General features: G+C 44.7%; 1 protein-coding gene and 1 long non-coding RNA gene across 3 annotated transcripts in view; one reads left to right on the top strand and one right to left on the bottom strand.

Moving 5' to 3' along the window:
* Blmh (bleomycin hydrolase) overlaps window positions 1–1347 on the bottom strand; it is a 43180-nt gene extending 41833 nt beyond the window's left edge. Inside the window, exons 1-2 of one of the 2 annotated variants that reach the window (XM_039085540.2) lie at window positions 1061–1347; window positions 562–759 (exon numbers count right to left, since the gene is read on the bottom strand). In XM_039085540.2, the coding sequence (XP_038941468.1) occupies window positions 562–759; window positions 1061–1073 (211 nt within the window). In that variant the 5' untranslated portion in view covers window positions 1074–1347. The remainder of the gene's footprint in view (window positions 1–561; window positions 760–1060) is intronic. The other variant, NM_001034163.1, reaches the window with a different exon arrangement.
* Window positions 1348–12797: 11450 nt separating this feature from the next.
* On the top strand, window positions 12798–17892 carry LOC120095329 (uncharacterized). The gene is made up of 3 exons (XR_005490816.2): window positions 12798–12874; window positions 15928–16049; window positions 16283–17892. It is a non-coding gene; the product is annotated as an uncharacterized LOC120095329 (long non-coding RNA).
* The last annotated feature ends 1669 nt before the right edge of the window (window positions 17893–19561 follow it).

The raw sequence follows: 19561 nt of genomic DNA, 5'->3' as shown, positions 1-19561 counted from the left end.
TGTAGTCACCTTACTGGGTTTTTTTTTTTTTTCTATTTTATGCATTTTTATTTCAGGGCAATTCTGGGACATCTTCTATGGTATGGATATTTTTCCATTGATTATTTGTGATCAAGGGCACAGGCCAAATCTGTCAGTACACAGCTCATCTCTGCTTTAGGTTTGTCTGTATGCAACCTCTCCCCTGTAAGCTGTTTCGATCTTCTGCTACTTCTAGATGAACTGTTACAATTAAAAATTGCAAGAAGACAAATTGCACATATCCAACATCATGTAATATCAAAACAGCATGGTGATACACATTCAAAGACCATCATCTGTCACGTTAGGAAACAAACTAAAAGCTAACAGGCCATACAACACCGAAGCTGCCACACAGGTAATGTTCTTGGGCCTGCCCCTTTTTTTTTTTTTTTTTTTTTTTTTTTTTTTTTTTTTTTGTACCTATTCTCTTACTACAAGTTCTTTCAATGCAACAAAGCTCTATTATCCCAAGGCCGTTTTTTAGGACGACAAAATAGGCTGCTGTCAGTAAAGTAGGCAAGAAGTCGAAGACCTCACCAGAGCTCTTCTGGTTGGTGACTGGCTTGCCTTCCTGAGGCACAACGTGCTGGAACACATGCTGAGCACCCTGGACTGTGGCCCTCTTCAGACAAATGTCCAGCAGATCGTGGGTGGTCCCGACATTCTGGGCAAGTACGAACTGAGGGTCAGAATTTAGTTTCTGGATCAAAGCAGCTACCTTCTCCGAATTTAGTCCTGTGGGGAAATCAAATGCCATTATAATTATACCCCCTCCCAAAGAGGCTGACGGGGACAGCTTTAGGATAGGGTCACTGTAGATCCTAGATTTAACTTCGCAAGAGCATCCTGCAGAGTGCTGAACCCAGAAAACCCTTTCCCGGGGCATCCTCTCCACGAGATGTCTCCCTCCTGGTGCTCTCCCGCCCTCACCTAGTCTAACCCCCATCCCACGGCCTTTCGCGCCACCGGGCCTCAGGGATCTGCGGAGCCCGGGAGAGGATCCCGGAAAGCACTCGTGGTACAAGCAGTGTCTCACCTGCGTTGTTCATGGTGCCCAAACTGCCTCGTGGGAAAACGTTAGTTTTCAGGGTCCTCAGGTGAGCTCCGGGGTTATACTACAACCCGCTGCCTAGCTGGCCGGACCTGGTTCTCGCACCCAAAGCGCCGGAAGAAGGAAACCCGCTCAATGGTGGCCGAGAGAAACGGGGTCCGCGGAGGGACAAAACTCCCCCCTCGCGTTGCTGAGTCAGCGCCGTCGGGGCTGGCCCCGCCCGGGAGGAGGGCCGACAGGGGCGGCCTTTCTGACGCTAGGGCCAGCACTGTAGCCCGGGAGCCGGAGCTGCTGGGTGAAGCCACCCACGATTGCAGCCCCCACTACCAGCATTGCTCACTCTTCGACTCGGCTACACCCTCCGCCATCTGTGATTCCTCTTCCTGGCTATAAGGGCGCCCTCCTGGAAGCTCCTAGAGGAAGGAGACTGAGGGTTCTGTGCTGATAAGCCCAGATCCCTCACTGTCTAGCACTGGGGAAAGTGATGCCCAGAACTCTTTTGAGAAGCCAGAAAGAGGTTTCATGAGGTGAAAAGGAACTGAGGGACCCAAAATTAGCCACGGGACCTCAGTATGGGTTGGCAGATCTCAAGAAATCCACCCAAAGGCTTTTTCTGTAGGCCCTTAGCTGACCCATCTGTTCATTTTTTTCCAATTGCAACTTGTTGCTTGGAGTCTAGTAAGAACGAAGTTCTTGTATTTGAAAGGATTTTGGAACAAATCTCTTTCCCACCCACCCATAAGCTACTACCACGGTTCTACAAATACACATCTGTTCATTTCATCTACACATTCTGGGTTTTGCAAGGCTCATGAGTGGTTCCTACTGAGCCCAGCTTGGGCTAAGAAGAATGATTACGTCAGTTTCATGCTTTTTTTTTTTTTTTTTTTTTTTTTGGGCAATATCTACAAAATCACACATATTCTCTCTCTCTCTCTCTCTCTCTCTCTCTCTCTCTCTCTCTCTTCAAGATAACGAATCAGTTTTTCAAGACACGGGGAATTCACTGCATATAAAATAAGTACAAACTGCACACTATAACCTTACTATTCAGATTTTTCCAGGGAGTCTAAAACCTAAGTCTTGAATCGATAATCATCCGTAGTTCAGAGGAATTCTGATATCTGGAAAGAGCCACATGCAGACACCCATCTGACATTGAGAATTCAGTCTCTATGTCCCTGACAGACTTAGCTAAAAACCTGACATTCGACATAGCAACCATCTCCAAGGGAGCCCATCAACTACCCTATTCTGTGATTTTTTTTTCCATTTTCTGAAGAAAAAAAGAAACAAGGTAAAACTCATGCTGAAAGAAATCATAGGTCCTTACACACACACACACACACACACACACACACACACACACACACACACGATGTTCAAACTTCCTGCCCAATTCAAAGAATAAAACTGCATGCAGTGTAACAGGTCCTCAGCAAGGTTCTGATGATATGAAAATTAAAAACTTTAATCTTGTCAGCAAGAGATTCATGATGTGGAACTAGGAGATGGCTCAGCCGATAAAAGCACTTGCTGCTCTTCCTAGGGACCCAAGTTTGGTTCCCAACACCCAAGTCAGAAAACTGTAAGTCCAGTTCTAATGGATTCAACCAAATCTTCCTTCTGGCTACCATGGGCACTCATCCATGTGCACGTGTATATGCAGAGACATATACATTCAAAAAAAAAGTATACTATCACACAGCAATGCAGTACAAGTAGCGAGAGCCAGATGCTAGAAAGACAGAGATGATAGGGCTGGGCTCAAGGGTAGAACACTTGTTTAGCATGCATGCCTGGATTTAGTCCTCAGCCCCACAAAAAAAGAAAAGGGGGGCAGGTGGTGATAGTTTTGAAGAATAGATGGAATTTTACAAGACAAAGAGTGTGTGTGTGTGAGAGAGAGAGAGAGAGAGCATTCAAGGTAACAGTAAAGGCACAAGGCATGAGAGCACACGACAAGATCAGACCCAAGCCTCCCTGCATCACAATTTGATGTGGTTAAAAGCAAGAACTGTAATGAGATCAGAGGCAAAGAACAGGACCAGGAAAGTAGGTTTGGGCTGGGATGTGAAGGCTTTTATATGCCACACCTGAGCATCTGGACTTTACGATTAATTAGAAGTCAAAAAATAGGTTTAAACATAGGAGCAATGCTCTCAGATCTGTGTAAAGGAAGATCTGGTGGCTACGGGGAGGGGAGAGATTCTGGAGACGGGAATTAGTCAGAATGCTACTACACTTGTAGAACACTTGGGAGATAACAACAGCCTTAATTGTAGAGAGCGAGGAAGCATGGAAAACCTCAAAGCTCTCAGTTGAACTAGAAAAGAAAAGATGACATCATTAACCAAGACCCAGCTTTTAAAACTGTTGGCTTTAACCCCATATGGGATCATGTAACTGGTGGTAGGATGTGGGTTATGAAAATTTTTGCAACAGGGGCTGAAGAGATGGCTCAACTGTTAAGAGCACTGGTGGCTCTCCCAGGGAACCTAGGTTCAATTCCCAGCACCCACAGTGTGGCTCACAACCATCTCTTCTAGTTCCAGGGAGCTGATGCCCTCTGGCCTCCATGGACTCTCTGATGTGGTATGAAAACATACATACAAGTAAAACAGCAGTACACATAATTCAAACAAAAACAAACAAACAAACAAACAGCTAAATCTTTGTTAAATTGACAATCATAAAAGGTTTCTGAACATGTGATCACCAAACTTTATTCAAAATCCAGCATTCGGTGAATTTGAAATGTGTCTGGCAACACTGAGCCTGTGTTGCCTCATAAGGCATCACTGCAGCCTGGTATTTGAATACAGGATATGAGCACTGGCCCGTGTCTGTTGTCACACCAAGCAACACCAATGAGTAATGTCTGAGAAGCCTCGGCAGTACACCAGCTACACTGTCTACTGTGAACTGCAGAGTTTTGTTGTATACAAGACGTTCTTCTCTTATTAAAATACAGTAGCTTGATTATAAAACATTTTAACTATCTCCCGTCATTGTCTTCACGGAAGTGTCAAATTAGTATATCCTCAGATTTTTATTGTGTTAAAATGTCTGATTTTGAAGATTGCTGTTTGTGTTGCTGACTTGTGTTTCATATAAAAAAAATCATTAAATGACCTTTGGCTTGGGATTAAGAGAGAATTCCCAACACTTTCTGACTGTTTTCATGAGATCTTCCTGCCACTGCTCAGGAGTAAAGCATGTGCTCCCATGCCTGGCTCTACAATTTCTCCCTTCCTTCCTGCCTTCCTGCCTTCCTGCCTTCCTGCCTTCCTGCCTTCCTGCCTTCCTGCCTTCCTTTCCTTTCCTTTCCTTTCTTTCTTTCTTAAACATTTTGAATTTTTATTTAGTGTGCATTGGTGTTTTGTCTTTATGTATGTCTGTGCTGTGTGAGGGTGTCAGATCTTGGCGTTACAGACAGCTGTGAGCTACCATGTAGGTGCTGACAGTTGAACACCAGGAAGACCAGTCACTGAGCCATCTGTCCAGCCATAAATGTCTAAAATGGCCCTAAATGCACTTCTCCCATTTGTTGTATGTGTGCTTGTGTGCACATGCAGACCCTCAGCACAAGTGCCCTTATCAGGTGACAAGGGGTTGTGTGGGGGAAAAGTTTAAGAAACACTGAATCAAGAGAGGGACCACAGAAAACCTAGCATATTTGGGGAACTCTATTTGAACCATGACAACTCTGGGGTTCTTACAGGAAAGGAAAGACAAGAACTCTAGTAGACATATGAAAGTCTAGAAATGGGCAGGACACACCAGATTGTGACCACGGAAGGTCACAGCAGGCTAGAACCAAAAAGATGAGGACAAAGGCCAGCTAGTACCCTGAGCCTCAGCACATACCTGCAGAGGGTGTTGAGGTCGCAGAGCAGTAGGGTTAATTGTGCTTAGGGCGTTGCAAATCAGTCTAAACTCTGTTTGCTGAGGCATATAACTGGCTCAGGGCTGTGCCAATCAGGTTATTATAGGTCTTTTACTATTCCTTAGAGGGGTGCTGTGGGCAAAAGGAGCATTGGTGAAAGCCAAGGAACTGAGAGAAAAGGAGCAGCCAGAGAGGTAACCTGGGGTGCTATTTATTCAAACTCCAGAAAGGCCAGGTATGATGACTATTCTTGGTTGTCAGCTTGACTAGTATACCAGGCCAATAAGACCACTGGCCCTGGTTCTCAACCTGTGGGTTGAGACTCCTTCGGGGGTTGCATATCAGATACCCTGCATATCAGATATTTACATTATGATTCATAACAATAGAAAAATTACAGTTATGAAGTAGCAACAAAAATAACTTTATGGTTGGGGTCACTGCAGCATGAGGAATTAAAGGGTCTTGGCATTAGGAAGGTTGAGAACCACTGCTCTAGAAAGATGGGACCTGGTGGCCTTAGAGGCAGCAGCTGCAGTGGAAGGAGAGGCTGGGTAGAAGTCTCACTGTAGTGAGCTGAGACGGGATTATGCCTTCTGCCATGCCTTAGTCAGGGTTTTATTGCTGCAACAAAACACCACGACCAAAAGGCAAGTTTGGGAAGGAAAGGGTTTGTTTGGCTTACACTTCCACATCACTGTCCACCATTGGAGGAAGCCAGGACAGGAACTCAAGCAGGGCTGGAACCTGGAGGCAGAAGCTGATGCAGAGGCCATGAAGGGCACTGCTTACTGGCTTGCTTCCCCTGGCCTGCTCAGCCTGCTTCCTCATAGAAACCAGGACCACCAGCCCAGGGATGGCACCACCAATCACAAGCTGGGTCCTCCCCCATTGATCATGAATTGAGAAAAAAGCCTTGCAGCTAGATTTCATGGAGGCCTTTTGTTAGCTGAGGTTCCTTCCTCCCTGATGACTCGAACGTGTGTCAAGTTGTCACATAAAACCAGCCAGTCCATGGTGGGTTGTGAACAAGGAGTCAGTACAGATGAGAGATAGGACCGTGTGTTAGAAAGCATGCAGTTGCTAACATAAGCTCGGGATGAGGGCGGATGAAATCACCCAGGAGGGGACTCGTTTTACAGCTACAACCACCCCTCTCACGCTGGTTACATTTCTCCACCCTATACCTAGAGATTTCTATCACTATCCTCCTCCCAGATCTGCTCTGCCCTATTGTCAGGGTGACACCCTTCATACCAGCTTTCCACCCAACCACTCACACCCATACACTCAACCCTTGTGTGGGCATGGAGAGAAGATACAGAATAAACTGGTTTTCCTTTGGGTCCTCTCCCAGGGACCCACCCAGGAAGACAATTCCCCTCAAATAAAATCCTTATGCTATTTCCTCTAACTCCAGCCAAACGAGATGTGGTGGGACCCAGTGACACCTTATGGTGTGACAAAGATAAACCCTAGGGAACAGCACGGTGAGCCACGGCAGGCAGGCTTCTGGCCTAGTGCTTCTGTGGCCCTTCACCCAGGCAGAGCAAACAGGGCTAGTTTTCTAGCCAGAAAAATTTCCATCCAGGGGGCTGGGGATTTAGCTCAGTGGTAGAGCGCTTACCTAGGAAGCGCAAGGCCCTGGGTTCGGTCCCCAGCTCCGAAAAAAAGAACCAAAAAAAAAAAAAAAAATTTCCATCCAGGCCCCTCCTTTATTGTCCACAGTCTTTGAACTATGCTGGTCATCTGCTTCTCTTCTGACGGAAAAGGTCACACTTTTATGGTGGATAGAGGTCTGGACCAGAATCTAACACAAACACTTTTTGAGTTAATGAAAATCATTTACAATTAAGTATTTCCCTGATAATGCTGAGATTCGCTTTAGTGGGAAGTCCCAGAACTTAATAAGCTTCAGGGTTTACACATTTGGAGCCTACTAAAATACATCCAACTTTTAGACGTTCTGTTTGACCCGAGTGGTGATTTGATATTGATTTTTCACACAGGGTCTGTCTACACAATCCAGGCTGGCCTCCAACTTTGGATTTTCCTCCTTCTGACCCTGACATGGTAGGATTACAGGCCTGTGCCACCACACCTAGTTTGATTTCACTGTCTTTGAATCAATATTTAAAACTGAGTTCTCTATAAAACTGTGGGTAGCTGGCTTGTCTTATTAAAATATTGTTATTTCAGCCAGACGGTGGTAGCATACAGCTTTGATCCCTGTGCACGAAAGGCAGAGACAGGCGGATCTCTGGGTTCGAGGCCAGCCTGGTCTACAAAGCAAGTTGCAGGACAGCCAGAGTTGCACAGAGAAACCCTGTCTCAAAAAAAAAAAAAAAAAAAAAAAAAAAAAAAAAAAAAAGATAAGAATACGGACTTAAGTTTAGTCTCCTAAAAAGCCAGGCGTAGCTGCATGCTAAGCTCCCTAGACAGCCATCCTAGCCCAACTGGTGACTTTGAAGGTTAGTACGAGATGAAGAAAATAAGGTAGAGGACTGTCAGATGCCTGTAGATGTTCTTCCTGCCAAGCCTGACCACCCAAGTTCAATCCCCAAGACCTACAAAAGGAGGAAACGGACTCTCACAAGCTGTCTTCTGAACTCCACATGTGTGCTGTGGCATATCTGTGCACACACACGAGAAATAAAATGTAGTATGAATAAAATAAAAAATAATGAGATGGAGAGCGATAGAGGAAGACATCCAACATTGACCGTGACCTCAACATACATGCAACATGCATGTGCACACATACAAAAGCAACCCAATGTACAAAGGGTTCCACATTTATATCTGTATGTACATATATACACACACATATATATATATACACACACACATGTGAAAGCTACATACACACATGTGCGTGTGTGTGTGTGTGTGTGTGTGTGTAACTTACTTCACTCATTTATCTTGATGACCTATGGACACAGGAGTTCTTTCGATGTCTGATGTAGGCTTACCTAAATGGAGTTTAGAGACATTATATCTCCTTTCCATTACCCTCACCCTTGGGATGAGAAAAGCCATCAGGAACTGATCTGCTAAGGCTTGGAGATGCCTGACCTGGAACTTTCTGAGATAAAGGAACCTACATCCCTCCATCACATTTTCTGTGTGTGTGTGTGTGTGTATGTGTGTGTGTGTGTGTGTGTATGTGTGTGTGTGTGTGTGTGTGTTGTGTGTCCGGCCTGGAGCTCTCTATGTAGAGTCAACTGTCACTGGACTCACAGAGACCTACCTGTGCCACTATATCTGTTCTGTCAGTACATTTTTTTTTTTTTTTGGTTCTTTTTTTTGGAGCTGGGGACCGAACCCAGGGCCTTGCGCTTCCTAGGCAAGCGCTCTACCACTGAGCTAAATCCCCAACCCCAGTACATTTTAACACATGAGTACAGGTTGACGCTTTCTTTTAATTTCTATGTTCCCTGCTGCTTCTAAACCCCTTGCACATTTAACCTAACACTTGACATTGTTCTCTTGGCCCAAAGACTAGGCCTCTGGCATATTCAAGATGAACTGTAAATTATGTCGAGTTTTTGCTTGATTTGTTTCCTGAAATATTGCCCAAGGATATACTCAAGAGGATGTCGCTGCAAGTATTTTCCTGCCTCTGGATGAGACACTACTTCAGTCACCATTCTCCCAGGTGCTAGCAATCCACTGAACAGTTAGACAGAGCAGGGTACACGCAGAGACAGAAGCCTGGATGGACCTAGGTGTGATACAGGACAATGAGACACTTTAGTCCTCAGTCTCCACAGGGATGCATAAGGAGTAATACACAGGGAGGTCTCAGGATCTCGGGGTGCTCATTTCCTTAGTATAACATCACAGTGCATTTACCTATCACCTAGGCAACCCTCCCAGGTAGTTTAAATCACCTTGAGATTGCAGATAGCATCTAATGTAATGTAAATGCTATGTAAAAAGTTGTTACATCATATTGCTTAGGGAATAATTTAAAACGTTGGTACATGTTCGGTAGAGAAGCACTTTTAGAGAATGTGTGCATGTGTGAGTACTTGAGAGCAGTGCCTAAGGCAGCCAGAGGCATCCAGTGCCCCTAGAGCTGGGGTTACAAGCAGTTATGAGCTGCCTGGCATGGGTATTGAGAACCAAACCCAAGTCCTCTGCAAGAGCAGTACACACTGTTGGCTACTGAGCCATCTCTCCAGCTTCCAGAAATAGTTTAAAAATATTTTTCAGTCAGCAAGCAGCTAAACTTGCAAACACAGACTGTGTATATGGGACCCATGGACATGAAGAACCAGCCACATCTGGTTAAGTACATTTTTTTTCCTTTTTTTCGGAGCTGGGGACCGAACCCAGGGCCTTTACCATGAGCTAAATCCCCAACCCCTAAGTATATTTTAAATGGTTCATTATAACCATTAGTAACACCTCATGACACGAACAAAATTCCAAGCAAGGGGAAGCCCTCTTAATATCTAACATTTATCACCAAATGCACACTTCGGGGGCTGGAGAGGTGCTTTAGTAGTTATGAATGCACATTATGAATGCACGTTGCTTATCCAGAGGTACCAAGATCAGTTCCTAGCACCACATCCGATGGCTTAGCTTCCATAATCCCAGCTTCAGGGGATCTGATGCTTCATCCAGCCTCCACCAGAATGCACGCACACACATACACACGCACAAGATATACCCCCACACAAATAAAGTAAAAATAAATCTTAAAAGAAATGCACTTTTGGGGGGCTGGAGAGATGGCTCAGCGGTTAAGAGCACCCGACTGCTCTTTCAGAGGTCATGAGTTCAATTCCCAGCAACCACATGGTGGCTCACAACCATCTGTAAAGAGATCCGATGCCCTCTTCTGGTGTATCTGAAGACAGCTACAGTGTACTTATATATAATAAATAAATCTTTTTTTTTTTTTTGGTTCTTTTTTTTGGAGCTGGGGATCAAACCCAGGGCCTTGCGCTTCCTAGGCAAGCGCTCTACCACTGAGCTAAATCCCCAACCCCCAATAAATAAATCTTAAAAAAAAATTTAATAAGAAATACACTTTTGAAATTGGTAGTGGTGATGCGAACTGAAAACTATTTGTGCTACTGCCACATGGCGGAGCATTTTAGCTGGAAAAATAGCATCTGCTCTTGAATGAACTTACACTTATCGCTAAGGGGAAATAGCCTGGAATTGAGAAAACTTGTGTGAGTGGGGTGTGTGTGTGTGTGTGTGTGTAGATGTGTGGAGGCTGTCTTCCTCAGTTTCTTTTCACCTTATTTCCTGAGACGCAGTGGTCTCTAGCTGGACGTAGAACCTGCCATTTTAGCTAGACTGTCTGATCAACCAGTACCTACGAATCCCCATCTCTCCTCCCACCCCAGTGCTTGGGTTACAGGAAGGCATTGCCAAAAGTTTCACATAAATTCTAGAATCAAAACTCAGGTCCTGGGCTGGAGAGATGGCTCAGCAGTTAAGAGCACTGACTGCTCTTCCAGAGGTCCTGAGTTCAATTCCCAGCAACCACATGGTGGCTCACAACCATCTGTAATGGGATCTGATGCCCTCTTCTGGTGTGTCTGAAGACAGCTACAGTGTATATAATAAATAAATCTTAAAAAAAAAAAAAAAAAAGCCAATCAACTCAGGTCCTCATACGTGTTCAGCAAGCCCTTTACTTACTGAGCCACTCTTGTGTGAAGATTTAGGATCATATTCTTTCTGTAAAAACCAACTGCTCTGAAAATTACTGTGATAGAAGTTTAGAGTAGATGGTAAGAAAAAGAAAACACTTGAGAGGTCAGAAATGAGCTTGAAGGATAATTTAAAGTCATATCTTAAAGACTTTGATGGCATGTACCCTTTATTCATTGGGATATTTCTTTTCTTGTTTGTTTGTTTGGTTTTTTGTTGTTGTTTTTTCTTTCAATACAGGGTTTCTCTGTATATCCCTGGCTGCCCTGGAACTCCATCTACAGACCAAGCTGCCTAGAACTCAGATCCACCTGCCTCTGCCCTTGAGTGCGTGAATTAAAGGCATGCATCACCACTGCCCAACCATTGGGATATCTCTATATGTACAAAATCCCACAGTGGGAAAACCCTTTCTAATAATGTTGGTGAACCAGATCGGTCTTGTCTGCTGTACAGTGTGCCAGCCACTGAAATAACGTTTGCCAAAGGAGAGTTCAGGGGCTGGCTTAACAGTCAAAAGAGCTTGCTGCTTATCCAGAAGACCAGGGTACAGTTCTCCACATCAAACAGCTTACAACTGTCCATGTCACTAGCTCCAGGGGATCTGACACCCTCTTTTAGTGACCACAGGCACCTGCATTCATATGACATACGCCTAAGTAAAAAAATAAATAGAAAAGTTAAAGTCTCTCTCTCCCCTCTTCCAGTGTGTGTGTTTGTGTGTGTGTGTGTACACACATGCGCGGGTGCACACAAGTGTGTATCTAGCAAGTGGCCACATGTGGAGATCAGGTAACAAATTTCAAATGTGCATCCTGCAGGACAGGGATTGGGGGAGCTGATGGTCTTTGGATGGGAAACGTGCCTGGAGGCTAGGAAGTCACCAATGCTCTGCACACACACACACACACACACACACACACACACACACACACACACAGAGACTGCAAGAGCTTACCACCATGGCCCTCAAAGCTGAAGCATTAACTACACCTTTCCAATGGATGGGTTTTAAAGATCAACTAAAAGCAAGTGAAAAGGGTAGAAACAACTCTCTCAAATTCTCCTCCAAACTCCACACACATGCACACACACACACACATCCCATAACACATAACACATACCACACAACACATAAAATAACTAAATATAATAAGAAAATTTGAAGATAAGTCAAAAGGAAAAAAAAAAGCACGAAAGACCCAAATAGGCAACACACAAAAGGAGACATAAATGACAAGAATGATCGAACTGTAAATCAAAATTGAAATAAAATAGCATTTTAGACCTCTATAATTAAAAGAAAGCTTAAAAAAAAAAAAACCACAGTTGACAATTCCTACGTGCTGCTCACGGGAGCATTTAAGGGAGCATAATTTAATATCGCTAGCTTAAGAACATTTGTCAATACAGTCCCACCCCACACCCCACAGTCCCCGCTGCTGAATGACAAAAGCGTATCCTAACTGCATTGTTTACTTCATTGTTGTGCAAACACAGTGAGCTTACACACGCCTGCCAAAGTCAATCTTTTGATAAGGTCTCTTGATAAGATAAAGATGTGGTATGGCAGACAGAGGACAGATGAGGTTAAGGCTAGTGTAACATGGCATGATATTTGGCAGTAAAACTTTTTAAGTAAATGGAAGGCACATCCTCCAAATGGGCAACGAGAAGTGCCATATCCTGACACATAAACAGCCATTTGTCATCAAACAGCGGGCACTGTCTGCGCTGTGCTATCACTCGGCCAGCAGCACAGCAGGCTTGCTTACAGTGGCATCCCACAAATGTGAAATCTGTTGCACTTTGGCACTGGGACACAGGATCACTAGGCCAGAGGAACTTTTCAGCCTCATTATAATCCCACAGAAGCACTGTTTTGTGTGCCGTCTGTCATTGACAGAAACATCCACATGTAGCGCGTGGCTCTATTCTCATCATTTGGGAGTACACATATTCCCAAACCCACTAAGGCCACTCTAGAGCCACTCTGGCTACCAGCAGCTTTCGGGCTATATAAAGTAAAATTTCACCTGTCGATTTGGAACGAACGTACCTTGGTGGTATCATGAGTGCCTAGCAACTGTGGGGCTCCGGGTTCAACCCCTATTGTGAGAAGTAGAACTATGTTTTACTTCACTTTCTCAATAAAGAAGTCACATTCTATTTGGTTGGAGGCTGGGCTACTGTGTCGGGCTGCTACGTAACAGAAGACTTTCGTCACCACAGTAAGTTCTATTGGACAGAGGGTCCCAGGAAAAGTCATTGCTCTGGGAGTCATGGTTAAGACTACGTCAGCATTGCTAGTAATTGCACAGAATCTCAAAAAAAAAAAAAATCCACTTGCTCACTCAGATGCACACTGGTGATGACACTGTGGTGGATGTTTGCCTGATGTGACGTAGGAAGAACTTTGAAGTCAGGCTGCAAACTCTGGAGGAAGCTTTCTGAAGAGATGAAGGATAACTAAGTTTTGTCCAATTGGGAATTTGTCAAGCGACAGTGCCTAGGGGAAAGGCGCTCTAGTTGGGGTATTCTGGTTTGCTCTCTGCTGTTCTGATAAAAACACCTACCAAAAGCAACTCCAGAAAGAAAGGGTTTACGCTACCATGTCCCAATCGCAGCCCATCATTGATGGAAGTCAGCTCGGAAAATGGAACAGGAGCAGAGGCAGGAACCACAGAGGAAACTGCTCACACACTCACTCTCCATGGCTTACTCTTTCTTGATTTATTTATTTTTTTCTGTGTAGGGGTTTTGCCCACGTTTGTCTATGTAGACATACATGCAGTATGAGGCCAGAAGAGGGCCTCAGATTTCCTGGAACTGGCGTTACAACAGACGATTGTGAGGTGCTGGGAATTGAACCCAGGTCCTTTGAAAGAGCAGCCAGCACTCTTAATAACTGAGCTATCTCTCCAGCCCTCAGCTTACTTTCTTACACAACCCAGAACCACCCACCCAACACTACCACATCAACCGTTAATGGAGAAAATATCCCGGAGACCAGCCAATATGTCGATCTATTGGAGGTGATTTCTCCAGTGAGGTTCCCTCTTCTCTGATGCCTCCAGTTTGTGTCACAAGAATTAACCAATACATGGAGGTAATAACTTATGCAGAGTGTCTTAAGGTAGTGGGTCTCTTGTTTAGAAACTGAAGACTGAGTATAGCTAGAACTAAAGAGAGAGGAGACTACGGAGAGCTGAGGAGTCGAAACACAAAACCTGAAAGATTCAGGAACTGCCTTCATTTCACGGAATAGAGGAAGTTCCGTGTGAGAAACAGAAGAATGGGCCAAGAGGCTAGCTCAGTCAGTGAAGCACTTGCCAGCATGGGACTTGAGTTGAACCCCCAGCACCCATGTTAAAAGCTACTAGGTGTGGCACTGGCCACACTTGTAATCCCAGAGGTGGAGACAGGCAGATGCCTTGGTTTGCTGGCTAACCAGCCTAGCCTACTCTGCCAGTCCTATGCCCCAGTGAGAGGTCCTATCTCAAAAACCAGGGTAGATGGCTCCTGAGGAACACTACCACATGAGAGGCTATCTTCTGCCTCCACACGAGTGTACACAGGTGCCCACACCTATGTGTTCACACCCACCCAACACACCCACCCCAAAAAGAAAAGAAAAACAGGATAAAGCACGTCAGTATTATTGTGTTGATCAGGTATAAAGGGGGTCCTGACTGGGCTCTGAAAAATCCTTCATGTGTGAAGCTCTGAGAGGGTAAGGTTAGAAGTGGGGTAGGGTGGGGGGCACCTAATATCTTCAATTAAATAAGCAACTCCCACTCTTACAAAATACTCACCTACGATCATGGAGAGAGAAATGTTATCGAAGTGTAGAAAAGTTGGACTGAAGACAAAAAGAAAAGAAGGGCACATATCAGGAGATACGAATTATCTGGAGCAATTGGATCTTCAGGGAAAACAATAGTTAGATTCCATTGGAGACCACAGACAGGTCTTTGTTTCCCTTCAGGAATGCTGTTGGACTGGCTTTGCTTGGCTGCTAGTGCCAGGGTTTTAATTCATCTCTTGTCCGAGGAGTGGATTCTATCTGGAGCAAACGATCCAGAGCAATAATTGTGATGTTGCTGGGACAAAACATGAAACTGTCACTAAATACATTACACAGGGGAGGGTGGCTCGGCCCCACCCTTCCCAGAGCTCAGCCTTGGGCTGTTTTCCCATTCAATTCCTAGTTTTCACTCCTACCTTGTTTTTCTTATTTTTCTCTCTTCTTTGTCCCAAGAAAGAATAATTCATCATATAGAAATGAAACTGAGGGTGTTCACAACTTAAATCAGAGAGTTGGGGAGAGGGAGAGGGGGAAAGGGAGGGGGAGGGGGAAGGAGAGAAAGAGGGAAAGGGGGAGGGGAGGAGGAAGGAGAGAAAGAGGGAGAGGGGGAGGGGAAGGGGAAAGGAAGAGGAGGAGGGGAAGGGAGAGGGGGAGAGGGGGGAAGGGGAAAGGGAGAGGAGGAGGGGAAGGGAGAGGGGGAGAGAGGGGGAGAGAGAGAGAGGAGTTGGCATGCATCTCAGTTTGAAAGGGAAGGAAAAAAATAAGTTTCTCTTTTTAGGACAAAAATGTCTTTAGTAAAACCCTTTAATAAAAAATATCTTGGGGCTGGAGAGATGGCTCAGCAGTTAAGAGCACTGGCTGCTCTTCCGGAAGTCCTGAGTTCAAGTCTCAGCAACCACATGGTGGCTCCCAACCATCTGTAATGGGGTCCAATGCCTGAAGACAGCTACTGTGTACTTGCATACACAAAATAAATAAATCTCAAAAGAAAAATCTTGGAGATGTGGCTTAGTAGTTACTGACTGTTTATCAAGGGGGAGTCCCTGAGTTGGAGGCGAGGTGGGAGGAGACCTGATTTCTTCAGTTTAATAAGGAATACAGCATCTAGGGAGCTGACCTGACCATGGCTCACGTCTGTAATTCCATCACTCACGAACTGAGGCGGGAGAATTCCAGGTGTGAGGTTAGTCAGGGTTACAGAGAAAAGGTCTGTTTCACAAAACAATATCAAAAGAAAATAAGCATAGGGATCGAGAAAGAAGCCAATATTTGAAATCATCTCAACTTGGCTCTGCCATTTAGAGGCGTGTACAGTTACTTAATCAATGAGCAGGTTTCTTCTTCTAAAAAGGGATGTTCCTATTTAAATGCAAGATATCATGAGTGAAATGATTCCAGTGCCAACTTTGTCACAGGCCTTGCTCAGTCTTTGGTCATTTAATCCCCATTAACAACCCTACGTTCCCCGTTTCACAGCCGAGAAAATATAAGCAGAGAGGACGGATGACGTTCAGATCACCACACAGCGTTGGGGGAGAAAATGGCTGACTTCAGAGACTAAGAACTCAGACCCTCCAACCTGAAGATCAAAAGACAGTGTAAGTGGACAAACCTGGAGAAAAAAGGTTCCTTAGGCTGGCTGATTTAAATAATGGGCCCAGAGGTTTGCAAAGTCCTGAGTGTTGCATGCCCTTTCTCAGCCTGCCACAAAGCAAGTGTCTGAATGGCTTGGGTTTTCTGATGCTCTGACAGACGAACGGCAGTCACATCCTTATCATGAAGGTTTTCTCGTGCATGTTGGTAGTTAAGTTCTCCTGTTCATTCAATGTAGGTGGAAAACAATGGAGGTGACACAACATTCAAGCAAGGGACACAGGGCAGAAGCATCAGTATGTTGATTAACCTCTGTGGGATCAAAAGGCACCATCCCCACCTTCAGAGTGATCAAGAGAAACTGTAAATCTAGCAGAAATCCAAAGTTGGCAATAAACCAGTAAATATTTTCTTAAATACAACTTACGTCTCCAATCGGAACAAAGTCCTTCAGACAGATGATGTCCGTGTGAGCCAAGTTTTGTTATCAAACCATTTTATGAAGTCTCATAACTATAAAATCATTGCAAGAACTCAAGGTTATGGTGTCTCAGCACCGACAAAGTTTATGTCCTCTTTGATGGAATTGTTTAATGATATCCTTCAGCTGCGTGTCAGATCACAAGTAACAGCTGGAGAGAAATGTCCTGTTTGGGATTAAAAAAAACTTGCTTCGAAAGGAACAGTTTGCAGAAATGACATACAAGATGGCAAAGCATAATGTGAGGGCTCATGGGATTGTACCGAGAATACTCCTAAACGATTCCTCCATTTTGAATCTATGCGAGACGACTGATTTCATGTGGTCAAGCCAGAATGAGCATCCAGTTTTTCATAGCAGCTGCTCATATACGTCAAGGATGTCTGTCTGGCAGTCACAGCTTTCCCACGAGTGGTGTTGGCTATGTGTGGCAGTGCGGCAGAGCCTGGCTACTTGCTTCAGCACCCAACCTAACCAAAGTTCCGAGAGAAGCTGTGCCTTCCCCAAAGACAAGATTCCAAAGTCAATGGGCAGAAGCCAGTTTTCCATCACTGTGACTGAATAGGTGAGACGTCAACTCAGTAAGAGAAAGGTTTCATTTCCCCTCACAGTTCAGGGCTTTCGGTTTATGGCTGTTGCGTCCGGTTGCATTAGTTCTGGGGTCGTACCATCAGGAACTTGTAGTGGAGCCAAGGCTCTCTACCACAATGGCTAAAAAGCCGGAGTCCCATAATTCCCTTTGAGGACACACCCTCCCTAAACTAAGACCGCCCACTAGATGCCACAACTTAAAGGTCCCACCACCTCACAATAGCCCGGCTCAAACTCCGGTGCTAGGCAAAGACTCCAGAGAACTACACTCCCTTTACATCCCCTATACAGCAGTCCTCAAACCGAAGATTCATTCTCAGTTCTTGAGCTACTTATACTTTGAGAGACATGAAGGGAGTCAGAATCTTCCAGGGGCATGGTCCCCGTCTGGCTCACTTCAGGCTCCCAATTTTCAGAGTGAGTAGACCAAGCCTGGTCCCTGGAGCTTTAAATCATTGTGTCTCCTCGATTCCCTCCCCGCCCCCTCCCACCGCCCCTTCATTCTAATCTCCATCAGTCTGCATCTATTTTCTATTTGATGTTAAACGCATGTGTGTATGTTCTGTGACACAGGAAGTACCTTACAGATGTTCATTCTTGGTGTAAGAGGCAGATGTGAACTGAAGTTTCTGAAGAAGCTTCCTCTAAATTAAAACAAACAAACAAAAACCCTGCAGTCTGGCTTAGAACAGATGAAATGCTGTAGATTGGAATCCAAAATTCTGTTGATCCTATTATAGACCCTGTAACAACCTAACAAGACCGAATGGAAACAACCTGTGTCTGAAGTCAATTTTTTTTTACCTCCCGTCTCCATTCTTCCTGTCAAATTGCCAGCGAACTGAGTGTCCTGTAAAACCAAGAATAATTGTGGTCCTTATTTATGGCCCAAAGGCAGAGTGACGGAAAGGAGTGGCTCTCTTTCCTGGCTGTGTGGCCTTGGACAGATCACTTCACCTTTCTGAACTTTAGTATCTCCAATCATAAATCACAAACAATGGCATCATTACTACCCGAGTGGCTACGTGAGTCAAAGAGACGGGTGTAAAATATTTTATAAATCACAAGGTACATGAAACTGTAAGAGAATGTCTTTCCTAATCTACTAAAACGGTCTAACATTTGCCGAGGGCATCAGAAGAAATAAAGGCATAAATAAATAAATGAAGTCCTAAGTTTCCACAGCAACACTTTAGGAATCTGTTGGCAGTGGCTCAGAGCCCCACTCCCATCTCAGCCGTAAACACATATGTAGAAAGGGCTCTGAGAACAACATGTTTCCCAGCACCATGGAGGTGCAAACAACCCAGGCTGCAAGTTATTTGTTGCGTGCCCACCTTGATGCTGCCGAGATAATTCTCCCATGAAGATTACCTAAGTCCTGGGACATCTGTGATTAATGGAGAATGTGCGTTCTCTGTAGTCCCTGGCACGAACTTGAGTAGAATTTGAATTTTCCTTTCTCGTGAAGACAAATGGCTTGATTTTATTTGGCTCACACTATGGCTGCCCCATTTCCTCTAAGATGCGTTCCTAATTGATATAAGTCTAGTCACAGGGATAAGCACGATTTTGTGGCAGGCTGGCCAGCATTTTCTGTGACTCAGAGTCCATAGAGGGAGCAAGGAATAGGGATTAATAAAACTGTCCTTGGGGGGCTGGGGATTTAGCTCAGTGGTAGAGCGCTTACCTAGGAAGCGCAAGGCCCTGGGTTCGGTCCCCAGCTCCAAAAAAAAGAACCAAAAAAAAAAAAAAAAAAAAAAAAAAACCAGTCCTTGGGTTGGCAAGATGGCTCAGAGGGTCAGGAACTATGCCACCACGCCAGATGACTTTTGTTTGATCCCTGGGACCTGCATGGAGGAAGGGGAGGATTCCTGACACAAGCAGGCCACTCCCAACACAAATAAATAACCATCCATACACAAATACATAAATAATCTAAAAATTAAAGAGAAATGAGCCTTGAAATGAAACACCATTTTATTAAAGCATTATTTTATAAACTGTTTTGATAAGCATCATTGCTGGGTTCAGGTTCTCACACATACCAGGTAAGTGCTCTACCGTGGAGCTACCCAAACGCTCTTGAGTTCTTGTGATAAAAATACCTGCATTAGTCAGAAGTTAAATCAGGTAGCAATAACAACAGCAAGAGCAAAATTCATTCCAACCTGATGGCTTAACGCATAGCTCTATCTCTCATTTACTCATGAATAGGAAGCTCTGGTCCACCGGGTTATTCCAACACCAACATGGCAGGTGTCCTCACATCTCTTCCCAGCTACCATGTCTGGGAACAACAAAAAAAGAAACCCTTTCTGCTTTGCTTTGTCCGGAAGTGACACTACTCTATCTATCTATCATCTATCTATCTATCTATCTATCTATCTATCTATCTATCTATCGTGTGTGTGTGTGTGTGTGTGTGTGTGTGTGTGTGTGTGT

Source organism: Rattus norvegicus, chromosome 10 (genome assembly GCF_036323735.1).
Source record: "Rattus norvegicus strain BN/NHsdMcwi chromosome 10, GRCr8, whole genome shotgun sequence".
Taxonomy (NCBI): domain Eukaryota; kingdom Metazoa; phylum Chordata; class Mammalia; order Rodentia; family Muridae; genus Rattus; species Rattus norvegicus.
The sequence above is the reverse complement of the archived record's forward strand: the minus strand, read 5'-3'. Positions and strand labels throughout refer to the sequence as shown.